We start from the raw sequence: 26,785 nt of genomic DNA, 5'->3' as shown, positions 1-26,785 counted from the left end.
ATGGTGAAAGATGGAAAGCTTTCCCCATATGATGAAACTAAATAAGTATGTTGGACATCAATACTTGTATTCAATATTTTAGTCAGGCAAGAAAAAGAAATAAAGGCAACCATTTTAAGATGGAAAAAGTAAAACTCTTTCTATTCACAGGTGGCATGATCTTTTATATAGAAAATCATAAAAACCCATTAAAAACCATTAGAAACAATAAATGAATACAGCAGAGTTGCAAGATGCAAGATCAATACACAAAATTTAATCATGTTTCTACAGATTTGTAATTAACAATTCAAAAATAAAATTAAGAAAACAATGTCATTTAGCCTCAAAAATACTTGGGAATAAATTTAACAATGAAGTGAAAGCCTGTAGATGGACAACTATAAGACATGAGTTAAGAAATTAAAGATTTAAATAAATGGAAAACATCCCATATTCATTGTTGGAACATTTAATGTGTTAAAATAACCATAGTCTCCAGTTTGACCTAAAACTGAATTTTGGGTAGAAATTGACAAGTTGATCCCAAAATTAAAATGAAAACATAAATGATCTCAATAGCCAAAACACCTTGAAAAAGAATAGAGAATAGAGAAAAGAAGAATAAAGTTACAGGACTCAGATTTTCTCTATTTCAAAACTTACTACAGAGCTATAATCATCAAGACAAGTTTTAAGTGGTTAAGGATAGATATATAAATCTGTGGAATAGAATCAATACCCAGAAATAAGCTGTTACTTTTATGGTCAATTGATTCTTGACAAGGGTGTCATTATATTGTGACTTATACTAAGAAATATATATTTGGTCTTCACCCCTGTTCCTGACATGGAGTATCTAAAATCCTTGTAATTTCCTAAGTTAGAAGAGAGATGAAAGTGTCTTTTGGTATCTTTAACAAGCTCCTTTCAGCCCTGAGTTAATAAGGTGACTCTTGGAAACCCTCTAAGGATGTAATGAACTCTATAAGGTTGGGATATTCAGCTCCTCTATATCTTCAGAGAGGAGAGTGGGGATGGAGATAGACTTGACCACTAACAGGCAATGATCTTATCAATTATGTCTTTTGAAGCATGGAGCATGCCAGGGGTGTGCTGTACCCCAAAACTCCACTTGGGACAGAAGACCCTGTGCTCTGGACCTTTTGGAACCTTATCCTGTATATCTCTCCACACGGCAATTCACTCATATCTTTTAGTATTCTTCTTAATAAACTGGTAATAAACTTAATAAACTTCTTAATAAACTGGTAATCTAGTAAGTAAACTGTTTTCCTGAGTTCTGTGAGCTGTTCTAGCAAATTAACCCAAGTAGGGGGTCTTGGAAACTTCTGATCTATAGCTAGTGGGCCAGAAGCACTGATAACAACCTGAACTTGTGATTGGCATCCAGAGTGGTGTGTGTGTGTGTGTGGGGGGGTGTCTTGTGGGTGTGAACTCTTAACCTGTGTGATCTGACATTAACTTCAGGTAAGTAGTATCAGAATTCAGCTAAATTATAGGACACTCAACTGGTGTCACAGAATTATTTGATGTGGAGGAAAAAAAAACACAACACACTATCTGGTCATCAAGGTTTTCATTATGAGTAGCTGTGAGTAGAGAGAAAGAGATACACAGGAGAGTTTTTCCTCTTTAGAGGTACTAAGACAACAGAATGAGGGCAAGAATTATCTCTTCAACAGATGGCACTGAGACAACTGGTTAGTTATATGCTAACAGATGAAACTAGGCTCTTATATCATACAACTCATAAATATCAACTCAAATGATCATAGATGTAAATAAAACTAAAGCTCTTAAGAGAAAACACAAGAGTAAATCTCAGAGATCATGGGTTAGTCAATGGTTTTTAGATGCGGCACTAAAAGCATAAGTAATAATTAGACTTTATCAAAACTGAAAAATTTTTGCTGCAAATAATATCATCAAGAAGGTTAAAAAAAGCTCACAGGCTAGGAGAAAATGTTTGCAAACCATATATCTGATAAAGTACTTGAATCTAGAATACATTAGTAACTCTTAAAACTCAATAATAAAAAGACAAATAACCAAATTAAAAATAAAGACATACATTGCTCCAAAAAAGATACACACATGGCCAAAAAGCACACCTGAAACTAATGATATATTAACTGTATATTAACTCATTGAATTTAAATAAAATAAATTAATAGAAAAATGAAAAATAAAAGGTGCTTAACATCATTACTTATTGGGGAAATGGAAATCAAAGTCACAGGGAGGTAATACTTCACACCCACTGGGATGACTATCAGCAAAATGATAAATAATAACAAGTGTTGTCCAGGTTGTAGAGAAATTAGGACCCTCATTCATTCTGGTGGTAATGTAAAATGGTATAGCTACTTTGGAAAACACTACAGCAGTTCATCAAATTGTTAAACAGAGTTGTCCTTTGACTTAGCAATTGTACTCTTAGGTGTATATATAAGTGAAATGAAGACATATGCCAACACAAAACTTGTTCAAGAATGTTCACAATGGAATTAGCAACAGCCAAAAAATGTAAAACATTTTAAGTGTCCAACAGCTGATGAATGGATAAACATGTGGTGTATCCATGCAATGGAATATTATTTGACAATAAAAAAGGATGAAGGTCTGATGCATGCCACTATGTGGATGAACCTTGAAAACATTATGCTAAGTGAAAGAAGATAGTCATAAAAAACAACATACTATATTTCCATTTATATGAAAAGCCAGAATAGACAATTCTATAGAGATAGAAAGTAGATTAGTGGTTGCCTTTGGCTGAAGGGAGTTGGGGTGGAATGGGTTGGGGAGAAATGGACAGTGACTGGTAATGGGTATGGAGTTTCTTTTTAGTGTGATGAAAATGTTCTAAAATTTGACAGTGGTAATGGTTGCTCAACACTGTGAATGTTATAAAAACACTTGTTTATTTTTAAATAGGTGAATTTTTATAATACATGAAGCATATCTCAATAAAGATGTTAAAAGCAAAGAGTAAGCTAGTATCTGGCATGTGTTAAGTATTTAATAAGGTAAACTATGAAATTAGTTTAATTACCAAGCATAATTCTTTGAACAGTTCTGAACTTCTCTGTAGTAGTGAAGTAGAGGTTTGTGTCAGAAATGACTGACAGTTTGAGAACATGGAGAAAATGTGATGGCCATGACAGAAGACCCCTGGCAAGAAAGAAAATTTAGAGATGGGAGAAGAATAGGGATTCCTTTTTGGGGAATGTTAGATGGTAGAGTGGATCCATCCACTGAAGATTAATATGAATAATCTTCATATTAATTCAAATGTGAATTAATATGAATTAATATAATTTATCCTCATTACAGGAAATTTTTGGTTAAATAGATATAAAATCTTGCTACTTTGGCAATCACCTGAGAATTTCCCTTCCTAAAGAGTTTGGGGTTGGTGAGCTGATGGATATATTAAATCATCATCTATAGTGAAGGGGTATATTGGATAGTAATGTTTACATAATTTTTAAAAAATAATATAGTTATTTAAAATTGTTTTCTTGTAGGTGTCTTCAGAAGACATACCCTTCACAACTCCCATCCCTTGGTGTCATTCTCATATTCATGAATGAAGCTCTGTCCATTATACAACGTGCTATCACTAGTGTCATCAACCGCACCCCCTCTCAGTTGTTAAAGGAGATCATCTTGGTGGATGATTTTAGCTCAAATGGTGAGCAACTTGATCAAAGAATAATAGTTTGTTGACTGTGTTGGCTGGGAAAGTGTTTTCTCTTAGAGTTTAGGACACTTTGAGCTCCTTCTATAGTGAAGAGAAAGGGATCATTTACTGAGGCCCTATGTGCTGGACACATTAATCTTCACAAAGTCGAGGCAGAAGATCATCGTCTTGATGATGCAGATGGGGAAACTAAGACACAGAGAGTTAGAGCACATAATGTGACCAAATTGCATAGCAAGTTAATGGTGGAGCTGAGTGAGGTCCAGGACTGAGTGGCTCCAAAGCCTTTCTATGCACCATGATGGAGACCTGAGGGAGTGAAGTGGGGTCCAAAATTAGACATCAGATACCAAGAAGGGAGTCAGAACTGTTCCCTATGAGGAAAAGCAATCTTCCTGGGTAATTAAATCCAGAGAAAATGGAGCTCTGGATGTGGAGACTCTTCACAGTGGCCACGTTTCTTTTTTTTTTTTTTTTTTCATATATTCTTTTTTTTCCAATTTATTTATTTTCAGAAAAACAGTATTCATTATTTTTTCACCACACCCAGTGCTCCATGCAAGCCGTGCCCTCTATAATACCCACCACCTGGTACCCCAACCTCCCACTCCCCCGCCACTTCAAACCCCTCAGACTGTTTTTCAGAGTCCATAGTCTCTCATGGTTCACCTCCCCTTCCAATTTACCCAAATTCCCTACTCTTCTCTAACGCCCCTTGTCCTCCACTTATTTGTGGAGCATAACAAATAGCATGGAGGACAAGTGGCCACGTTTCTTGCTCACAGCATGCCCCCTCCCCATCCCTATCTAGTTCACCAGAGGGGACAGGGAGAAGTGGGAGATTGTGGACCTGACTCCTTATTTTCTGGGATCTTAGAATCCCGGTTTTTTCTTTATAAGCTCCATGTCCATGGGTATCTCAACTTCTCCATGTTCCGATTTCCTTATCTGCAAAACATGAATGTTGGTAATAATAACTATCTCATAAACTGTAAGGAGAGTTACATGAGATAACCATGGTAGCTGACATTGTTCCAAGCACCTTATGTGTGTTAACTGTTTTAATCATTATAATAGCCTATGGGGAAGAACCACTGTTTTGGCCGTTTTACAGATGCAAAAACCTAAAGGATAGTCTGGCTAAGGAATTTGCTAAATACCGCAGTGCTGGTAAGAGAAAAAATTGAGATTTGCAGATTCCAGAGCCCTATCTCTAGCCACTAGGTTCACTAATATAATATGTAGGTTATGAATAGTACTTAGCACATAGTAACCTCTCAGCCAGAGTTAGATCTTAGTTTTTTAGATTTTGAAGAAACTAGAAAAAAGTCATAGAGATTTGGGCTAGCAATAAGGAAGAAATTTCTGAGAGTAGGGACTGTGGAGTGGCTGATCATGGGAGGCAGAATATTTTCCTTCTCTGGGGGATCTTTAAATACCAGACAGGAACTTATTGCAGATTCAAATTAGGGGCAGTTTGACCCAAGAAGAAGAGGCAAATGACCTCTAAACTTTGCTTTATGGATTTCCAGACACTAAAAATATTCCTTTAATGTTTTAAATACCTTCCTTTCTTGTCATTTCAATATAAATGCACAAAAAATAATTATGAAGGTACAGTTCCTAAGCTGAATTCCATTGAAAACCAAAGAAAAGAAAATGGCTGAGTTCATTCCTTTCTGGGCAGACCACCTGGTTTTTTAGTAAGAAATAAGAACTTGACTAGAAAGACTTCTGTCCTAGACATTTGAACACACCTTGGCACCACTTCCTGTCTCTGTGAGATGATTTGAGGCAAATTTGAGGTGATTTGAGATGATTTGCTTCAAATCATCTCACCTGTCTGAGACTCCGCTTTTTCATGGGAGAAATGTAAGAGCTAAGTTGAGGGACCCCTGAAGATATCATTTCCTGTGGGAGAAAAATCAGTGACTCTTTAATTCCACATTTCATAAAGAGTAGATAAGAATTATTTCAAGATTTCTACCTATGGAACAATGAAATTGAAAGGTACAAGATTATCTTTTGTCTACATTGGGTAGACACATAAAGAGAAGTCAAGCAAAACTCTGGATCGTTCCAAACCATTTCCCTATCATATAACACATCTCTCTCACTTTGGTCAAGAACCCATTATGCTTTTCATAGAGATAATGTATAAATGGGCACAGAAGAGGGGACTGTTAGTCATTCTTTGACCAATGTCCCTGGGACAGGAATTAGCTTCTCTCTCATTAACCATGAAAATATCAACTAGATTGGTTCTACACAGAACTTAAGAATCTGTTTTGTGTTAAATTGAAGAAAATAAATGGAAGTCTACCACATAGGCCACAAGAGAAACTTACTGTTCATTTGACTTTGTGGAGCAAGAAACTCAACTACTTTATGTCTCCAGTTCCTCATCTGTAATACAGTGGAAATAATAGTGTTTACCTGATAGCACAATTTTGAAGATTAAATAAGACATGTAAAGTCCTCAACATAGGACTTGCTCCCAATAAATGTGAAGTAGAGTTATTACTCCCTATTTGCCTTAAAATAATTTGTAGTGTGTTGAAATGCCATAACTTGGTTATGTCCCCATCCCTTTCCCCCTAGATATGAAGCTTCATTTTTATCCTGTCAAATATTTCAACTGTCAATAGAACTAATCCAATTTTTTCAGAATTTGTACTAATATAACTGGGATTCTCTATTTTCTCTCCAATTTTAGGCAAATTTTATAACTAAACTATTTATTGAGTTTGCACCAAAAACAGGCACTATGCAGGGAAGACAATGTCAGTGATTTCAAGAAATTCCCGTATTAATTTATGAGGCAAGACATACCCATGGAAAGATATTTCAATATATGAAGAATGGTGTGTCAAATTGAGTGAGCTGTCAGTGAGGGCAAGAAAGCCTGGAGAAATGGCTGGGATGAGCTAGAGAGCCTTCCAGGAGGAGGAGGACTTGGATTGGGGCTTGAAAATTTGGTAGAATTTAGGAAAAAAAAAAACAGTGGAAGATTGGGTGTGTGTATGTGGGTGTGGGAGATAGAGAGTGATGGAAAGAATGATATGAGCAAATCTGTCAAAGCCAGAAGCAGCTTGAGCTGAGCATCCTGGAATAAAGAATTTGGGGACAAAGAGGACCAGTGGGAGAGCAAGACTGAGAAGGGAGCACAAGCTTACTTTAGAAGGTCCACTGAAGGGTCTTTAATTCTTGTGCTGGACTGTAGTCATTATTTCTGAGAGGATAAATCAGGATCTATAAGTCATAAAATTTTGGAATTGGAAGGATCCTGACATATTATCCAGCCTTTCTTCTAAGCTGAGGAAACAGATATTCCCAAATGAGAAGTGACAGAATTAGATAGTGAGGGAGGCTGAATTACACACTAGATATCCAGGGTCTATGGCAAACTTTTTTCCCCCACCTTTTTTGTTCACAGAGTTTATTTAAGGACTCATATTGAATACTCAAGTGATTTTTAATCCTCATCTTCCTTCTCTTCTTTATCCTGGTTAATCTGGAAGTGCTGTAATTCCTAATTATGCTCTTAACAACTATGTACGACCAACCACACAGATTGTTCTTTATATTTTTTGGTGAGATTTTTAAAATGCCTTTTAGGGAAAGGTACCTACCTCAGAAGTTATGGTAATCCTGTTCTTGCTCCTTTCAATGATTATAACACATCCACCAGGATTTCTAGGTTTTCCATTCACCTTGATTTTTTCTTGAAGAAATTTTCAATTATTGAGTCAGTCTTCCTGGGGTGCATCTGGGAAACTTCTAACATAGGGCAAATTTTTGTGCCACAGTCGTGTGGGTATTGTTTCCAGATCTTGATCACTCCAGCACTCATAAATCTACTTTTCTTCTGAGGGAGGAACTGGCAAGAATCTCATCTCTGGACTCTGGAAAGAGAGGAATGGGAGGAGATCATGATAAACCCAACTAGGCACACACATGGTTCTTGAGGCAGCATGGCTTGGTGGTTAGACACAACGTGAGTTCACATCCAGGAAGTGCCACTTATTAGAAGTGTAACTTGGGCAGGTTTCTTAATCTCTCTGTGCTTCAGTTTTTTTGACTGTAAAGTGAGGATACTGAAATACCTACCTTATAAGATAATTTGAAGTTAAAATAAATTAATGTTATCAATGGAAAACTCAGTCTCTCGGTTGGATATTTTAAACACTGCTTAGTGATTTGTATGCAAGTTGTTCTCATACATATGAGGAAGTCAACTGGTAGGCTGAATCAAAGAACAAATTTATAGACAGCCTTTATAAAAGAGAGGGGAAAGAAAGAAGAAAAAATGGCAACGATCTGGGAATAGTGAATCCTGTTTGCACAATTTGGGGATAAATTCATTAGCTAGAAGCTAGAAAAGCGATTAGCTTGGGTGTTCTGCCCAAAATTGGTCCTTGGATAGAAATATGTAAAACAAGAGAAAACAGTTTCAGTTGTTTGTGTCGTCTTCAGAAAATCTTGAGAGTTTAGCCATGGGAAAGACATTCCAGGCAGTCTCCACAATGTCTGTTCACCAGCACCTCTACCTTAGTTAGGTCAGGTAGGTAGACCTGTGAGAATTCTCAACACACATAAAGCATAAATAACAATCCTTGTTACATGGTAAACAATGTGATTATTCTAAGATAGTTTAACTTCAAGGGAAAGGAGATTAGGAATGGAGCATTAAGCCTGAGGATAGAATGGAGAGAAGTAGGTGCAAGGGAAACACTATTTATTTCTCACCCAAGATGGTAAGTTGCTCATCCTTAACTGGAGGTAGTTCAGCCACTACTATATAATAGTGTGAAATTTTGACAGCACATTGGTTATTGCACGCAGAATATCTATAGGTGTGCATTTGGTTGGCAGGAGAACTAAAGACACGCTTGGATGAGAAGATAAAGCTTTACAACCGGAAGTATCCAGGACTACTAAAAATAATTCGACATACGAAGAGAGAGGGTCTTGCTCAAGCACGCAACACTGGCAGGAAAGTGGCCACAGCTGATGTGATTGCCATCTTGGATGCTCATGTTGAAGTGAACGTTGGGTGGTAAGGCTGCAGGAGATTTCTTCTCCTAACAAAGGGGAGAAGGGAGATATTGAAAAGGTACTACATAAAAGACAGGGTATTATGGAAATAGGGAAATATAGCACTAGACCTCAAACAAAGAAAATATCCAGAGACAGGGTGTTTTTACTCAGGGAATTTGGTTGACTAAGGAAGTGTTTTAGTGTTATGGAAGGAAAAAAAAAGAAAAAAAAGGAAATAACTGTGGGGTTGGAGTGTTGATAACCTTGGAGTTGACAAACTTAGAGTGCTGACTTTGCAAAATAACTTTGTGACTAAATAAGTCACACCTAACTAGACTTTTATGTCCTTAATTACAAAAATGAAGAAATTATCTTTTGATAATTCCTAATGTTTTTCTCAGTCCTGTAATTACATGATACAGAGAAAGTTGTATTCTTTGGAGAATCAAATAGTAATAGACATCATTTTGGAAACAGGGAGATCCAAAGAGTTAATGTAAATTTAGGCAGAATACCAATACTCCTGTTAATAATGACTTGAGAGTGATATTTGGGTACCAATTCCAAATCTGTTATTGACATAGGTCTGCTGCTAGTAGCTTCAAGTATTCTGAAAACTGAAAAGGATCTCTGCACTGTGGAGTATCCTACTCACAGCCCAGCACAGCATAAGTGAAAAAGGTGCTCAATATCAGGGCAAGGTGCTTGAAGAAGTTTTTTTTTTTTTTCAATTTATTTATTTTCAGAAAAACATTATTCATTATTTTTTCACCACACCCAGTGCTCCATGCAAGCCGTGCCCTCTATAATACCCACCACCTGGTACCCCAACCTCCCACCCCCCCCCCCCACTTCAAACCCCTCAGATTGTTTTTCAGAGTCCATAGTCTCTCATGGTTCACCTTGTTTGCTTGCTTCTTCTACTTCCTTTCATATCCAACCTGGATTTGTTACACACTCTTCTTCTAGGGCAGAGCCCATTTTGGCTCGGATTCAGGAAGACCACACTGTGATTGTGTCTCCTGTGTTTGATAATATTCATTTTGATACCTTTGAACTGGAAAAGTATGCATTGGCAGTTGATGGCTTTAACTGGGAACTATGGTGCCGCTATGATCCACTACCAAAGGCCTGGTTTGATCAGCATGATGCCACTGCTCCAGTAAAGTAAGTCTGAGGTTTAGGGAACTTGATTAGAACATGGGAAATCAGGAATAGATGGTGTGGGTTTTTTTTATCTTTTATGGTATACTGCTGGGAGTGGATAGGAGAAATGGAGGAGATGGGGTGAAAGAGGATAGAGAAAAAAAAAGGCACTTCAGACTATCTAAGGGCTTTCAAACAAAAAGCAAAATATATACTGTTTAAAAAAACATTTGAGGCATTTTAAGCATTTATCAGGCTATGAAGTAGGGATATGAAGATGAAAAAGGTTTAATTTCATTATAATTCAGGAAGGGCTATGGCAGCATGAGGGTGAAGTAAGGCTATATGTACTTGGTTCAGCCTGAGGGTTTAGGAAAAGCCTTCAGGATGAGAAGGGGCTTGAGCAGACCTTTGGAAGCCAGATCATCATTGGCTTCCCATCCGTCACCGCCATCTTGACCTATTCCTCATCAAGAGGTTAGTAACTCTCTTACTGTGTGTTCTATAGGAGTCCTTCCATCATGGGCATCTTGGCTGCCAACAGGATCTTTCTGGAAGAGATTGGATCTCTGGATGGTGGGATGCTGGTCTATGGAGGAGAGAATGTGGAACTCGGCTTGAGGGTGGGTACATTTCTTTCTCATTATGAGAAAAAGCAGAGGGGAAAATAATTGGAGAGTTGGATGGTCTTTGGAATTCTGGAAGAAGGCTGAATGTCATTGGCTCAAGAGATGGATAAACTCTCATGCTTCCGAGTCACTAGGAATAGGCAGTAAAACTTCTGGAGTGGAGCTTTCTGGTAGAGGTTTATATAATCTGGAAGATATGGATGAAAGACATAGAACTGAGACTCAGCAGATGGTATTCTTATTTACCTTAAGGGGAATAAGCATTCCAAGCATTTTTCTAAGCATCTTCTAGATCTCATGCTTAAAATATCCCTCCTATAGTATTCCTTTTGAATACTGAAATTCTATAGTATTCCTGAAATTCTATGCCTGAGACCAGGTGATCTCTAGTCCATTATAGTATCTGGAAGCATGAGATATTTTCTAAAGTTTATTCAGACCTACTCCCTTCAATTCCTTTCTACTTGGAATTGATGACCCTAGAAATAGATATTATATTAATTAAGACCTAAACAGGACCTCACATTTTTGTATTAACCAATACAGTTTGAGCCTCTATCTGGGTTATACCTTAAGTACAGTAATAGTTGGACAGAGAAAACTATTGTTCTGCCTGGCTGTCTTGACCAATTTTCCCTTCATGAAATGAATAAAAGCATCCTTATTTCATCTACTTCACAAGGATAATGGCACTGTTAAAATGTAATAAATATTTTTAAATTAATTTTTTTCATGATCCATAACTAATTGTTTATGCACCACATGCCGTGCTCTATCCAATCTGTGCCCTCCTTAATACCCACCACCAGGCTCACCCAGCCTCCACCCCGCTCTGCTCCAAAACCCTTACTTTGTTCCTGAGTCCACAGTCTCTCATGGTTTGTCTCCCTCTCCTATTTTCCCCAACTTACTTCTCCTCTCCATCTCCCAATATTTTAAAATGATTTATAAATACATTAATTAGAATTCTTGTTTAGCTTCTGAGAAAGGCTAAAATAACAGGTTTTAAAAATGTAGAAATTGATTTATTTTTCCACAACAGTTTGGACATGAGCGGTTAAGGATTGAGATGGCATCTTCAGGATGATGGGGACCAAGACTCTTCCATCTTGTGATTCTGCTATACTCCACACCACACCTGTATTCTATTCATTAGAATGAGGAAGGGGGGACGGAGACAGAGCATGCTTTCTTTTTAAGGCCACTACTTGAAAGTTGTATATGTTATTTCCCTCAAATCCCACTGGCCACTGCTGGTCATATAGCCACTGGTGAGCAAAAGAGTCTGGGAAATGTAGATTTCAGATAGTTGCTTATGTGTGCAGTTATTTCTTCTACAACAATAAATGTAGAAAAGAATAGGTAGTGAGTATACAATTAGTCTCTAGCACAAAAATATAAATGCAGAAATAATTATTTTATGCATGGTACTTAGCAAAGTCCTAGGATGACCCTAGCTACATTATGGCTGAGGTTTTCCTACCTACCATGACTTGCATGAATTTGGAACTCCAATTCCCCAAGTTAGGGCCCCAAGCCCTTCTTACCATTCTGAGTTCCCCATGTTTTTTTGTTTTTTGTTTTTTTTCTCTTTCTTCTGCTGCCGCCACTCTATTTCCATTCCCCTACTCTATATTGAACTCCGATATTTTAGTTTCCACAAGAAATCCTCTTTCTTTTAACATTCTATGATTTTTTTCATAGATTTTGCTGAAGATGTAGGAAGTGTCAGGGAAAGGCCATTCTTTTATTTTTCTTGGATAAAACAGTTATACCCATATCTAGTTTCCTTAGTTTGTGTGTGTAACTATTTGCCTTTTTTTTTTAAAGATTTTATTTATTTGACAGAATGACTATTTGCCTTTTAAAACCTCTCAGCACGTGTTAAGATCTCTCTTTCTCCAATGACAGATCATGGGGAATAGTAGAGCTGCATGGGATGTTTTATTCTGACATCTAGAGGCATGGCAGTGATAGTGCACATGGGACTGAATAAATGGAGATGGACTGTTGGGGCTGATGCTCAAGAAAGGAAAACCAGCATTTATCGGGCACCTTGTGTATTCCTGTCTCCTTGTTGGAGCTTAACAGGCTCACTGCCTGGACTCAGAATCCAGCTTTGTCATTTACTTGCTGGTAAATGTGGGCAAATTACTTAAATGAGGATAATAATAATACCTACGTGGTTTAAGGATTAAATTCATGAAAAAATTAGGGTAACATTTGCCACAGAGCAAGTCATTGTTGTTATAAAGAGAAGCTTCACGTCCCTCTTTGTGTTAGACACACACACACACACACACACACACAGAATAAGAATGGAGGAATGTTTAGCAAGTGGGAATAAATTGAAAGAGTAAAATTTGAAAACTTTTCGTTAAGGATAATAGTTAATTTGACTTCATAAATGGCAATCATGACTTAACTTTTCACTTGAATTTAAGATTTTTTGTGCCATTTTATTTTCTCCTCTGAATTCCTGTGGATTAGAAACAACCAGCAACTAAAGAAATTGGAGTGAATTTGTATTTGAAATTTTAGATGTTTGGCTTCAGAAAATAAAATCTGAAAACAAATCAGTTGTAACCTCCACATGATCCACATGATTTTGGAAACTAATGAAGAGAAACTCAGGAGGATAATGGAAGAAAAGAGCTGTTTCAAGTTAAAAATCATAGACATTTATGAATACTTTTTAATGCCATTTCATGCTCCTGACAGTTTTATGCCTTTTTGTGGATAAGTCACCTGAGACTCAGGATGGGGAGTGTTTTGCCCCTAGCTGTCAGGTATTCAGAGACAGAATCAGGATTTGAACACAGGTCAGTCTGGCTTCCAAGGCTGACTTTTTGTCATTGTGCTATTCTGGGTTTTGGGGAATGAGGGAGGAGACTCTGTGGGTTCAGAAGTAGAAGAAGGAATGAAAAAATTTTGAAAGTCAGGTAAGGGGACTGACCCTTCGGGTGGTTAACTGAACCAGCACGACCTACGTTGCTCACTCTTATCTCAGAGGCTTCCTTGGGCATGAAGGTAGTAGGTTTCTAACGACTGTCAAATGGACCAATTAACTCCTAGAAACCGCACATTTCTTGGGAAACCATGAAGAGAAGACACTGGAGCCATTATGTCAATCTAATACCAATAGGTCATTCTACCATCTATCTGGGTGAAGATCATATATTTAAGCCAAATATTAGAATGTGTGGCCTGAAAAGTAAGTTCGTACCTGTCAGGATGGTAAAGAAGAGTATTTATAGTTATATCATTTTATCATAAGTCATGATATCTTTTAGTCAAGAATTACTCATATTAGTTATCTATTGCTGTGTAGCAGTATTATCACAAAGTTGGTGATTCGAAGCAAGGTGCACTTACCATCTCACAGTTTCTGTGGATTAAGAGTCCATGCATGGCTTAGCAGAGTCATCTACAAAGGTGTAGTCAAGGTGTTGGCCATGGCTAGTTTCTCATTTAGGATTGACTAGGAAAACCTGATTCCAAGCTCATGGGATTGTTGGCGACACTCAGTTCCTTGAAGCCTTCTAGACTGAAAAAACATTCAGTTCTTTGCTGGCTATCAATTGGAAGCCATCCTTGGTTTCTTGCCCTGTGGCCTCTTCATCATGGTGGCTCACAACATGGTGGCTTGCTTCTTCCAAACCAACATGATAGCATGTCTCTAACCAGAATGACATAGCAGTCTTTTTTAAAGATTTTATTCATTTATTTGACAGACAGAGATCACAATTAGGCAGAGAGGCAGGCAGAGAGAGAGGAGGAAGCAGGCTCCCCGCTGAGTAGAGAACCCGATGCAGGGCTCAATCCCAGGACCCCGGGATCATGACCTGAGCCGAAGGCAGAGGCTTTAACCCACTGAGCCACCCAGGCGCCCCGACACTGCAGTCTTATATAGTGTAATCACACACATGCAATCATGTACATCCTTTGACATATTTGATTGGCCAGAAGATCACAAGCCCATACTCAAAGGGGGGAGGTTAGAGAGGGGAGTGAACACCAGGAGGCAAGGATCATGGGAGGCCCGAGAGTCTATCTGCCACATTGTTTTATATCTGGCACGCAGGACAGAGGGGATCTTGGGAGATGAAGTCTAGTGAGACTGGCTTAGTGTGTGGTGCCTCTTAGGACTTTCATACTTTCTTAAGGATAATAAAGCAGAGGCAAAATTTCCTTGGTCTATTCAGAAGATTTCCTGAAATACATAGGATTTGGGGAGCTATGTGAACTATGGGAGAGAAGCATTTTGGTAGACTTCTAATAAAAATTGTCTTAGGTAGCTAGGTAGGTTGAGAAGCCACATTGAAATGGAGTGAGAGGACTGAATTTACATTCTTTAAAAATGATTCCAAAATATGGCCTCCGTGAGTCCATAAGCTATGACGCTTCTTGGCCATGGGCCCAACCTTCCCAGGTGACTTTCTTTTCTTCTTTTACAGGTGTGGCAGTGTGGAGGGAGAATTGAGATCTTACCCTGCTCCAGGATTGCTCACCTAGAGAGACACCATAAGCCCTATGCCTTGGATCTGAGTCTTGCCTTGAAGCGTAATGCTGTGCGAGTGGCTGAAATCTGGATGGATGAATACAAACACATGGTCTATTTGGCCTGGAACATCCCTCTCCAGGTTTGTCATGGAATTGAATAGAAGCAGGGAAGAATGAAGGAGGAGGGGGGTTAAAGAGTAGGAAATGGGAGACATAAAGTGAAAGTGCCATCCCTGCTCTAAAAAATTAGCATAAAGTCCTCCTGGTGCAATGATAATGGCACCTAACATTAATGCAGTAATGCTATGTTCCAGGCAGCCATTAATCATTGAGACATATTTATGATGTAGGGTTTGCTTTTATTCTTCCATGTTTACAGAAGGAGAAACTGAGGCACAGAGCATTGAAAGGAATTTGTTTAAGGTGATAAAGTAATAAGGAGCAGAAATACAATTCAAACCGAGGAATCTTCTAGAGTCTGTGTTCTTCATGCATCCTCTATACTGGGAGATTCCTTGTGGGGCAGGGCTGGACAACAGGATTTCATGGGACATGGCAGGTGGGATGTGGGATGGTGGGAGTAGGGACTGTACCACTGCTGGATGCACACAAATGAAGATGGCCTTCTTGGCCAAGGCTAGCCTCCTGAGGTTGGCATGGTACGCTGTCTTCTGCCCTTGAGCTAGAGCTCTGAGCTCAAGCATTCCCCACAGATAACAAGTTATCTTGTTATAATAATCAAGTTATCCCCACAGATAACACGTGTAGAAAATCTCCTTCAACCTTTAAATCTTGCTACCAGAATATTCCTTTTGGAATTCTTTTCTGGCCATCATGAGGAATATTTTGTGTCTTACTGATGTAAATATTATCTCAAATGGGAGCAGTCTCCATTAGCTCACTCATGGAGGGAAATAACCCCGAGTAGCTGTACTATGCAGGCCTTGCAAGTGCCTTTGAAGCCAGCAGATATTATTAGGGTTCAAGCTTTTCCCACTTTCCCTGAAAAACTATAACTATCAAGGTTACCTTCCAGACTATCAGGAAAATGTTTCATTCCCTCATGCGTCATTCATACACTTTGGTGGAGTCAAGGATGTTACAAGGCCTAGAAATATTCCATATTTTATTTATAGAACCCTGGAATTGATTTTGGAGACATTTCTTCCAGAATGGCACTCCGGAAGAAACTGAAATGTAAAACTTTTGACTGGTATCTGAAAAATGTTTATCCAAACCTGAAGCCAATTCACAACATTGTGGGCTACGGAAGAGTATGTATCATGAAATTGCATCTCAGATTTTAAATATTATACAAGACTATACAAGACAATGGGACCTGAGTTACATGACAGCTCAGAAAAGCATTTCTAAAATCCGTCCTGCTCAGGATTATCTTTCTATCCCTTAACTCCTTTCTCAGGTTTTCTCCCTTGGGCCTTCTCAGTGTCCTTTTATCTCTTGCTCCCCAGAACCCATTTCTTTTTCTTGACTCTGCTTCTGGTTCCTTACTTTGCAAACTGCAGCCCTAGATCTGACCTCTTGATTTCTCAGCCAACCAGGATATCTGGTCTGGCCCCCTATTCTATATGCACTGTGACTGTCTGATGGGTGGGTGTTCCTCGGAAGGAGTATCACAGCAGGGCCATTTGTCTAGTGCAAAGAAAATGGCTCCCAAGATCCCAAACCCTTACTTCCTTTTGGTTGGTAATTTCTGGCACCCTTGGAGTAGTGGGGAAAATGCATGACCTGGGGAGACTTGAGGGCACTGTTTCTCTATCTTTTTCCAATGGTGTTTCTGTGTGTTTTGCCCCTTCAGATGAAAAACACGTTGGATGAAAATATCTGCCTGGGTCAGGGACTTGTTTCAAGCAAAACCCCTGTCATGTATTACTGTCACAAATACAGTCTGCAGGTATCTTCCACAATCTCCCCTGCCCCAGGGTGAGTCTGTTGTGGCTCAGCTCCTGGCAACCCTTGTCAGATTCAGACTAAGTGTTAGATGACGGGAAGGCAGGATCAGAGCATCCTGAGCAATGGGTCAGGGTGAAATCCAAACCTGTCCTTTTAACTAAGCACTTCCAAGTCCATTCAAGAGATCAGAGCTAGACAGTTCCACTTCAGGTACAGGGAGGATAGGTAGAATGCATGCCATGTGACATTCATTCACAATGGCATTATTTTCATTGACAGTAACCTCAGGTAATACCAATAGTAATAATACCAATAATACCAATAATAATGGTCTTATTTTCATTATTTTCATTGAAGCTACCCCATTTTTCCCCTTCCCCTCACTGTCTCCACCATCCTCTCACCACTCCAGGTATGCCCTGAAAGGTAGGCAGGTGATGATACCTGTGGCTTCTTCTGTGGAGAAGGAATAGGGGCTAGAGAAGAGAGAGGCTAAATGGAAGTTGCTCCATTGAATAGAAGAATCAAACTGGTGAGGCAGTCCAGGAACTTTTCCCCTTGAGAATATTCATTTCTATCTTGTTACTTTGCATGCTGCCCTCACAGGGAACATTTGGTGGCATGTAGGATAGATAAGCATTTCCTCAGATAAACCCTGAGGGACAAAAACAACCCACTTGTCCAAGCTCACCAAGCAAGACAGTATCAGATTAGGAACTGGAAAGGTTTCTTGACAAGTCCATAGCTGGAGCTTATGATGATAGCTTCTGAAGGATGTGTGTGTGTGTGTTTCAAAGATAATCTCCCTTGTCTAGGCAAGTCATGATTGTGTTGGAGCCCTTGTACAGAAGCAAGCAGGCTAGTGCCCCCTTCTCAAGCCTGGTGTTCTTCTTAGAGTTAACTGAGTGTTGGGGAGAAAGAAAAGGGAGTGACTCATTGCTACCTAGGAAAGTTCAGTTCTCCATGGTGATCGAGTGCCTAGGGAACCCAAGAACAGTCTTCATGCCCTTTTTAAGGTCAAAGACTGCCCCACTGACTGTATCCATGGCAGATTCCTTTGCTCTCTTTTAGAATGTCTACTATCACCTAACTGGGGAGTTCTATGTGGGACCACTGATTGCAGAGGCACACACTGATGATCACTGCCTGACAGACCCTGGCAATGGGGAGAAGCCCACTTTAGAGCCATGTTCAAAGGCAGCCCAAAACAGACTGCACGTATACTGGGATTTTAAACCGGTGAGTCACATGTTTTTTTAAAGGATAAGCATATACAAATACAATCTACAAGGCTCATATTTGATTTGATAGTGTTTTAGAAGGATTGGCTTTGTGGCAGTGTGTAGGGAAAAGACGAAAAATGAAACTGGGCATGGAACGCTGAGTCTGTTGGCAGAGGTGGGTGGATAAGGGAAGCAATATTGGAATCTGGTTAGCTTAACAGTGAAGAGTTTGGGTTCGGTCCTAGTTCAGTCACCATTAGCAAATTTCTTACCCTCTGTGATACTTGGTTTCCTCATTTATAAAATGAAGACCAGAATATCTACTTTACAAGCCTGTTGGGAGGATTAAATGAGATAGTGTGCGTACAGAATTTAGCATGGTGCCTGCACATAGAAAGTATTTAATAAATATTAGCCATTATGATTAGTTTTTTTAAATAAACATATTATGTATTATTAGCCCCAGGGGTACAGGTCTGTGAATCTCCAGGTTTACACACTTCACAGCACTCCCCATAGCACACACCCTCCACAATGTCCATAACCCCACCACCCTCTCCCTACCCCCCTTCCCCTGGCAAATCTCAGTTTGTTTTGTGAGATTAAGAGTCTCTTATGGTGGGGCACCTGGGTGGCTCAGTGGGTTAAGCCTCTGCCTTCGGCTCAAGGTCATGATCCCAGGGTCTTGGGATCAAGCCCTGCATCGGGCTCTCTACTCAGCGGGGACCCTGCTTCCTCCTCTCTCTCTGCCTGCCTCTCTGCCTACTTGTGATCTCTGTCTATCAAATAAATACATAAAATATAGGAAAAAAAGAGTCTCTTATGGTTTGTCTCTCTCCTGATCCCATCTTGCTTCATTAATTCTTTTCCTACCCCCAACCCCACCCTGTTGCATCTCCATTCATGTTGGGGAGATCATATGATAGTTGTCTTTTTCCTATTGACTTATTTCGCAAAGCATAATAGCCTCTAGTTCCATCCACGCCATCACAAATGGCAAGATTTCATTTCTTTTGGTGGCTGTGTAGTATTCCATGGTATATATATACCACCTCTTCTTTATCCATTCGTCTGTCGATGGACACCTAGGGTCTTTCCATGGTTTGGCTATTGCTGCTATAAACATTCGGGTGCACGTGCCCCTTCGGATCACTATATTTGCCTCTTTAGGGTAAATACCCAGTAGTGCAATTGCTGGATCATTGGGTTGCTCTATTTTCAACTTCTTGAGGACCCTCCATGCTGTTTTCCAGAGTGGTTGCAACAGCTTGCATTCCCACCAACAGTGTAGGAGGGTTCCCCTTTCTCCGCATCCTCGTCAGCATCTGTCATTTCCTGACTTGTTAATTTTAGCCATTCTGACTGGTGTGAGGTGGTATCTCGTTGTTTTGATTAGTTTTATTATTAATGATCATCAGAGAATCTGGAGCCCTGGGCTGAAATTGATAGGGACTAGTGTAAAGGCCTGACTTTAATTTCAGTGTCAATTGACTAAGAACAGGGTGGAGGGAATCTGGCAGAATTCACAAGATAATGACATAAGGGACTTGACTGACTATAGCCTACATGTGAATTTGCTGTGGGATGGGGTTGCATTATCCACATTGGCGGAGACAGATGTCCTGATGAAGGGAGGCAATGCTCTGTCTGTGATGGCATCTCTGAACATTCTGATATTGTGTTAGGTGCAGGGGCTACATTTTGATAGACACGGATCAATCTAACTCTTTTACTCCTAACTTAAAGCCAACAACTCTTTTGAAAATCTTCTTTCCAGGAAAACATATATATGCAATTATGTGCACAATTTTGCTTACAATTTCAGAGGGGTTTTGGATCCTAGATTAAGTCTTTTTGAATTAGGCAATACCAGTGAGAAGGAGGAAGGTGGTAAGTTGTGTTTCTGCTCTTCACTTCCTGCTCTACATGGACCTACATGTAATTCTCTAAAAGGCTATGCTCCCTCTTATCTTGGGCTTTTGTGTACATATTGCTCCCTCTCCTCCCACCTCTTTACTGGGCCAACTACAAAATGTTCCTCTGGCTTTAGACACTGTCTTCTTTGAGAAGCCATCTGTGACTCCAGAGGATGAGGATGAGTGATTTGTGCTCTCAGGGCCCTTCCTACAGGTTTTATCTCATGATTACTTCTAGGTATCTCCTCACTTGCATCTTTTTATCACTAGACTGTGAGGTGGAGGACAGGGCCTGGGTTTTGTTGTTTTCTCTCCTGCATCTAGCAAAATGCCTAGAGCATGGCACACACTCAATAAATAATTGCAGAACAAATGAAAGATTGGCAAGTCTGGAGGTACTAGCTTAGACACATGAGCCTAGAGAAAAGATGATGCTGATTTCATGCGGATGAGGGATTAGATTTGTTCAGTGTCTACAAGGCAGAATTGAGACCAGTGACTTTAGATCAAGGAGGCAGAGTTCAACTTAATGTAAGGGTAGGGGAAGGCTTTCTCAAAGCCTGACAGCTTAAGTTATTCTACAGAATAATGGGCTGCCTAGCAAGATGGTGAGTTTCCTGTCAATGGCAGTCACCAAGCAGAGCATGTCTGATAGGCAGGCTGAGTGTGTTAAATGTGAGTTTTCAATATCCTTAGCGGTATCTTTTTTTTTGTGCAGAAAATACTATCACAAGTTTACCTTAGTTTTAAAAATTAATATAAATTTATTTAAATTCTAAATTAAAGACCTATCATTTTTTTAAGCTTTCACATTCAGCTTAGAAATCTTATTATTTTATTTAAACCTATCAGGTTTTAACAGTCACCTTTTTTTCCATATCCAATCTGCATGACTTTTACTTGTTTTTCTTGCCATATTACATTAGTTAGTATTTCAAGTACTATGTTGAATAAGAGTGGTGAGAATGAATATCCTTACTTTGTTTCCAAATGCAGGGGGAAAGCATTGAGTCTTCCATGTTTGCATATACATCAGCAGTAGATTTTTTATAGATCCTCCTTATCAAATTGATATAATTTATCTGAATTTCTAACTTGCTAAAAATATTTTTATTGTGAATGTGAGTTGGATTTTGTCAAATACTTTTCCTTTGTCAATTGATACGATCATGTTTTTTTCTTCTTTAGTTTGTTGATATGATGGATTACACTGATTAATTTTCTGATGTTCAAACAGCCTTATATGCCAGGAATAAATCACACTTACTCATGGTGTACACTTCTTTTCATACTTTATTACATTTGGTTTTGCTTGTATGTTGTTGAAGACTTTTGTGTCTAAGTTCATTAGAGATAATGACCTGCAGCTTTTTCCTTTTCTTTTTTTCTTTTTGGTACTGCCTTTGGTTTTAGTATCAATACTGGCCTCATAAAATGAGTTAGGAGGTGTTTCCTCTTTCTAATTGATAAAATTTGTCCTGTTGACAAAAATTTAGACTAGATCAGTTTCTGAAAGAGGCATTTCTGGAAGAGATTTTTTGGAAGAGATTGTCTTAAATCGGTGTTAATCCTTCTTTAAATGCTTGGTATAATTCTCCAGTGGAAACATATGGGCCTGGAGGTTTCTTTTCCAGGGGCCTTTAAATGATAAATTAAAATATTTTAAAACCATTTGGTCTTGTCTGTACCCCACAAGTTCCTGCCTCTACTCAAAACTATCAGCACAATCCCCTGAGCCTGAAGCCAAGTTCAGTGAGCCTAGTTTCTGCTTTGGAACACCCAAGCATGGACACTTTGCTCCTTGCACACTTCCTGCATTCAGACCTACCTGACAGCTTTCTAGGCCTGTGTGCACAGGGTATGTGCTGGCCTGGCAGGCCATCCTTTTGGAGCTCAAACAGAATTTTTTTAATGGCTCAAGGTTATTCAGATCATTCATTTCATGTTGATTGAATTTCGGTTTATGGTTTTTGAGGAATTGGTACATCTCCTCAAATCTATGAGAATAAAGCTATTTGAAATAATGAATTAATTTATTTATATAAGTGACATTATATTAGTTTCAGGCATATAGCATAATATGCCTAATGTATGCATATATTGCAAAATGATCATCACAATAAGTCTAGTTAACATCCACCACCACACATAGTTACAAAAACATTTTTTTCTTGTGATGAGAACTTTAAAAATCTACTCTCTTAGTAACTTTAAAGCGGACTTTACAATTTAATAAACCCCCTTAAACATTACATACTGTATTTATCAATTTAATACATTAAGTTTTCTTTCTTAAGAATGTCAGTTATCTGATTTAAAATCAATGATTCTTAAATTCTATTATATGTTTCAAAAGTGTTTGCAGTTTGGTAAGATTTCACAAACTTTATTCAATGACACATTTTAAAATTGATATCACAGGGTTCATCTGTAAGACAATGTTTTTAAAACTTAGCAGGTACTTAAAAATAGTAACTCTACTCAGAATCTTTAACAAATACTATTTGTTTGATTCCTTTAACATCCTTACTTGATCCTAAATCTCCCGGGAATTAAACATAGTAGTTGTGTTAAAGAAACAACTATAACATCCCAAACATTTTCAGGTTTGCCTTTCCAAGAGAATTTTGGAAAGATCACTTTCTCAGCTGGGGGAAGTTGCTGACAGAATATAGCTTCTGGCTGGGTGTGAGGTCTAGAGCTGCAGGACATGCAGGGGAATTTTGTCCACTTCTCCAGTGTCCAACCCAGGTCCCTTTTCAGATCACTGTGTCAAGAAGTCTGGAAGTTGAAGAGGGAGGGGATCATGTAGCTCATGAGTCAATTCACTCTGTATTAGCCGTTCCTATCCACCTTATCTTGGGATCACAGTTCTTTCAGGTAAGAAAGTTGTAGGCACAACTTACACATTCATCTGCTAAAAGGCTACCAAAGATGCTTTTTCGGAATTGAGAGGCAGATAAGATTAGATAATGCTTTTGTCTTCAATTCCATGATTCAGGGTTTGAGTCAACCAGAGGAGGTATGACTTTTGAAAGCCCCAAGAGAGATGACATCAGTGATTGAGAAGGGACCCAGTTTGAACATCTGGACTTTGAAATGAGGAGCAGTGTTGCAAGTAGCGGGGTAGCTGAAATAATGGAGAGCTGGGGTAGAGGTCATCAGCAGAAGTCTTCTGCAGGGAGTGACACAAAGAAGAGCTCTGGGAGAGGCAGTGAGAATAAGGAGACCAGACACAGTCAGTGTTCAAGAAATAAAAAGAAAGAGATACCTGTGGGGATGCTATCATGCTAGTGGGCACAGGTACAGAAGACAGTTTAGCTTTATGTATGAAGAACCATGACACTAATCAGAACTCCCAAATTAATTATGACCCTTTTACGGTGCTCAATTTCTTTTAATAAACTATAGAAATGATCCCTGAAAGTATAGTCTTCTCATTTTCTTTTAAGACAATATTTAAAGAACAATATAAAATGTGAGTCAAAATTAATATAGAAAATATCTTATATTTATCATAGCAAAATATTAGGAAAAATTAAATGCCCAACAGTAAGGGAGATTTCTGTGCATCCCCTGAATATTGAACTGAATATGACATAGTCATTCAAATTATATCCTCAAAAAGTATGTTTTCAAATATAAATTGGAAAATGCACATGAGATATTAAGCCATGTTATTAAACTTAAAAAGCAGGATATACAAGCTGTATATATAATGTTATCCTATTATAAGTGCTTCTAATTTTTGAAATATGTTTTCCAAATTAAAAAAAAGAACACCCCCAATTGAAATCGGAGAGGGAGATGAACCATGAGAGACTGTGGACTCTGAGAAACAAACTGAAGCTGTTGGAAGGGAGGGGAGTGGGGGGTTAGGTGATCCTGGTGGTGGGTATTAAGGAGGGCACTAATTGTATGGAGCACTGGGTGTGGTTCATCAACAATGAATCTTGGAACACTGAAAAAATAAAACAAAATTTAAAAAATAAAATAGATAAATTTAAAAAATAAAATAAAAGAAGGAGCACATACTCCTTCCATTAAAGTAGAGAATAAACAAAACCAAAAATTCCTTAAAAACTGAAGGGCAACACCCCCCAAATAAAAATCAAACCAGAAGTGTATAAGATCCAGATGAACACAATGTAAAAGAAACTAGAAAATAGTCTGAAGAAGGCTTAAAGAATACTTCCACAGACCATGTCACATGGGAGTGGAAAGAAAATAGAAAAAAAAAAAGTCACTGACTTTATCTAAAAAAACACAATACATTAAAATAGCCAAGACTTATTGAGTACATATAATGTACCAGGCATTCTCTAATTTAATCCTTACATAAATCTTATAAGAGAAATATTATCATTAGGTCTACTTTACTTATGAAGTTACTAAACCACAGAGAAGTCAACTACTGTCACCAAGGTCACACAGATTAAATGTCCAGATTCAAACACAGAATCTTATCCTCTGTTGTTATCACCTCATTGCTTGGGAAGTCTGATCCTGGAAGGGAGGAAAGCACTGAATTTTGGTAGGGTTTTTCCCCCCTCCAATACTGGGAAAAAAGGAGTCAGTAGAAAAAGAATCTGCCCAGAGGGAGAAATGAAAAACTGATGTTAAACAGGAAGTGTTTCTCTGGCATCCACTTCAGAGCACAGGGGCTGCTAGGAGGAAGTACAGAGGCAGGGCAGCTCCTTTGAGACCACCCACAAGCAGTGTCCAGAGGGTCACTCCAGGCACGTGGAGGAGGGGCTAGGCTGGCTGGCAGTGTGATCAGCTCAACAAAGTGAAAAAAAAAGGGGGGTGCATTTAGTGAAAGAGAACATCAAGGGGTGGGGACAAGGGATAATGAGTGCTGAAGAGATCTGGAAGAGTAACCCTAAGGAGTAAGCCACATTTTAAGCCCGACTGCTATAGGCACATTTGTGGCCAAGCCTGCTTGGCTGGTGGACCCTCTCCAGGAGCACCCTATGGGCTATGAGCAGAGCCCACAGAGAGGAGAAGTGGAGGTCAGAGGAGGAGTTCAAGAAACAGGGGAGCCTGTGCGACTGCCGACACTGCGGAGGTGCACCTGGGGGAGTCCAGTGCCGCCAGGGCAGCAAGTTTAAGAGAGCAGTGTCGGCGGGGGTGGGGAGTGCATTTTGTAATGGAACGAAATCAGAGGAGGCAGGGTTTTGCACATACTGCTGCAGCCCTGCTTGGTGTTGAAAAGCTTGGTAGTAGAAGTTCCAAAGTGGGACTGTGAGATCAGGGTCTCTCATTAGACATTTCAAGACAGGCTGTTAACTCAGGATGACAGCAGAGGGCAGGGGGGATAAAGAGAACAACTTCGTGGAGGCAATGAGACAGATTCTGTGAGTGGTTCCTGCAACGTGGCGGAGAGGGGTGTAGGGAATGGGAGGGCGAGGAGACGAGGACGGCACGAGGACGGCACGAGGACAGACGGCACGATGACAGTTGTTGAGCCATAGGGTCTAGGTGACACATAAGAACAAAGAGAAGAAAAAAAAAGAAGAGAAGGATGACCCTTCCTCTCCTTCCCCCATTAGAATGGGAGGAGGCAGAGATGTACTAAGCTACTGCACCTCTTTCATGTCAGGCACAAGAGGCTCAAAAAATATCAACCAATTAATTTTATTCAATTAATTTTAATTTTAACCCCAATATTAACTATAAGCCCATTTTGCACATGAGGAAATTGAGACTTAGGCTAGGTAATTTGCCTAAGGCCCTCTGTTGTATGTGGTAGAGTAGAGTTTAGCCCAGACTTTTTGGCTCCTAAGCCCATAGTGTTTCCGCTAGTAACTGTGGTGAAGCCCCCAGGACAGAATAGATAGAAACTGCCCTTCTCTCCACACCCCCCCCCCCCCCCCACCCTCCCAATCAACAGTGGTAGAAAAAAACAGGCTGAGGTGCCTGAATGTAGCTTCTGCCCCTGGCCACTGAGCCTTACTGAAGAGGAAGGGAGAATCCTGATAGATTTCATGGGCTCAGGGGTGAAGATGTGGAAAGGAAAGCCACGTAGAGAAGGACCATGGCTCTCCAGGATGTGTCATGTCTAGACAGTCACACTGCCTGATGTTTCAACCTAATGAGAGGTGGATGATAACAGAAACCCAGCACTGTCTTGCTTACTCCTAGGTCTATGGTTAGTCTGCCATGGTACTAGTGAAGAAAACACCAGGTGGTCTAACTCTACCCTTTGCTTCATTTCTCCTCTGGAGGACTGGCAGAAGATTGAGGGACCCCTCAAGCATGTGGTCACTGACCACAGCAGGAAGAACAGGAGCAGGGGAGATGAGGGCATTTCAATACCTTGACTCTGTCTCTTCTTCCATCCAGGGAAGAGCTGTTGTGAACAGAGCCACCAAGCGATGTCTGGAGATGAAGAAAGACACTTCAGGCATCTATGTGCTTGTACTTCAGAACTGCACCACACAAGTGTGGACAATACAGTATACCGTGCGAAACTGGGGGTCAAACTAACATCCAGTGATCCTCAGAGAGCCTTGACTTGGGATACCAGTTCTTGCCCCTGGAATGGCTTCTACTCCTAATGCTGCTCAAAGTGGGAGAGGGTGAGAACAGGAAAGTAGGTGTGTATGTTTACTGTGACTTAGGCTTGCAACACACAGACTGTGGGGAGGTAAGGTCCATGCATGTGTCAAAATGTCCAGGCTGGAGATGGGTGAGGAAACTCTC

General features: G+C 39.5%; 1 protein-coding gene across 1 annotated transcript in view; it reads left to right on the top strand.

Annotated features, from left to right (window-relative positions):
* GALNT8 (polypeptide N-acetylgalactosaminyltransferase 8) overlaps positions 1-26,569 on the top strand; it is a 44,954-nt gene extending 18,385 nt beyond the window's left edge. The window contains exons 3-11 of the mRNA XM_044226413.1: positions 3,534-3,700; positions 8,585-8,768; positions 9,719-9,916; positions 10,404-10,518; positions 14,982-15,167; positions 16,164-16,301; positions 16,847-16,942; positions 18,013-18,180; positions 26,426-26,569. Of these exons, the coding sequence (XP_044082348.1) occupies positions 3,534-3,700; positions 8,585-8,768; positions 9,719-9,916; positions 10,404-10,518; positions 14,982-15,167; positions 16,164-16,301; positions 16,847-16,942; positions 18,013-18,180; positions 26,426-26,569 (1,396 nt within the window). The remainder of the gene's footprint in view (positions 1-3,533; positions 3,701-8,584; positions 8,769-9,718; positions 9,917-10,403; positions 10,519-14,981; positions 15,168-16,163; positions 16,302-16,846; positions 16,943-18,012; positions 18,181-26,425) is intronic.
* Positions 26,570-26,785: the final 216 nt, after the last annotated feature.

This window comes from Neovison vison, chromosome 12, assembly GCF_020171115.1.
Source record: "Neovison vison isolate M4711 chromosome 12, ASM_NN_V1, whole genome shotgun sequence".
NCBI lineage: Eukaryota > Metazoa > Chordata > Mammalia > Carnivora > Mustelidae > Neogale > Neogale vison.
The sequence above is the reverse complement of the archived record's forward strand: the minus strand, read 5'-3'. Positions and strand labels throughout refer to the sequence as shown.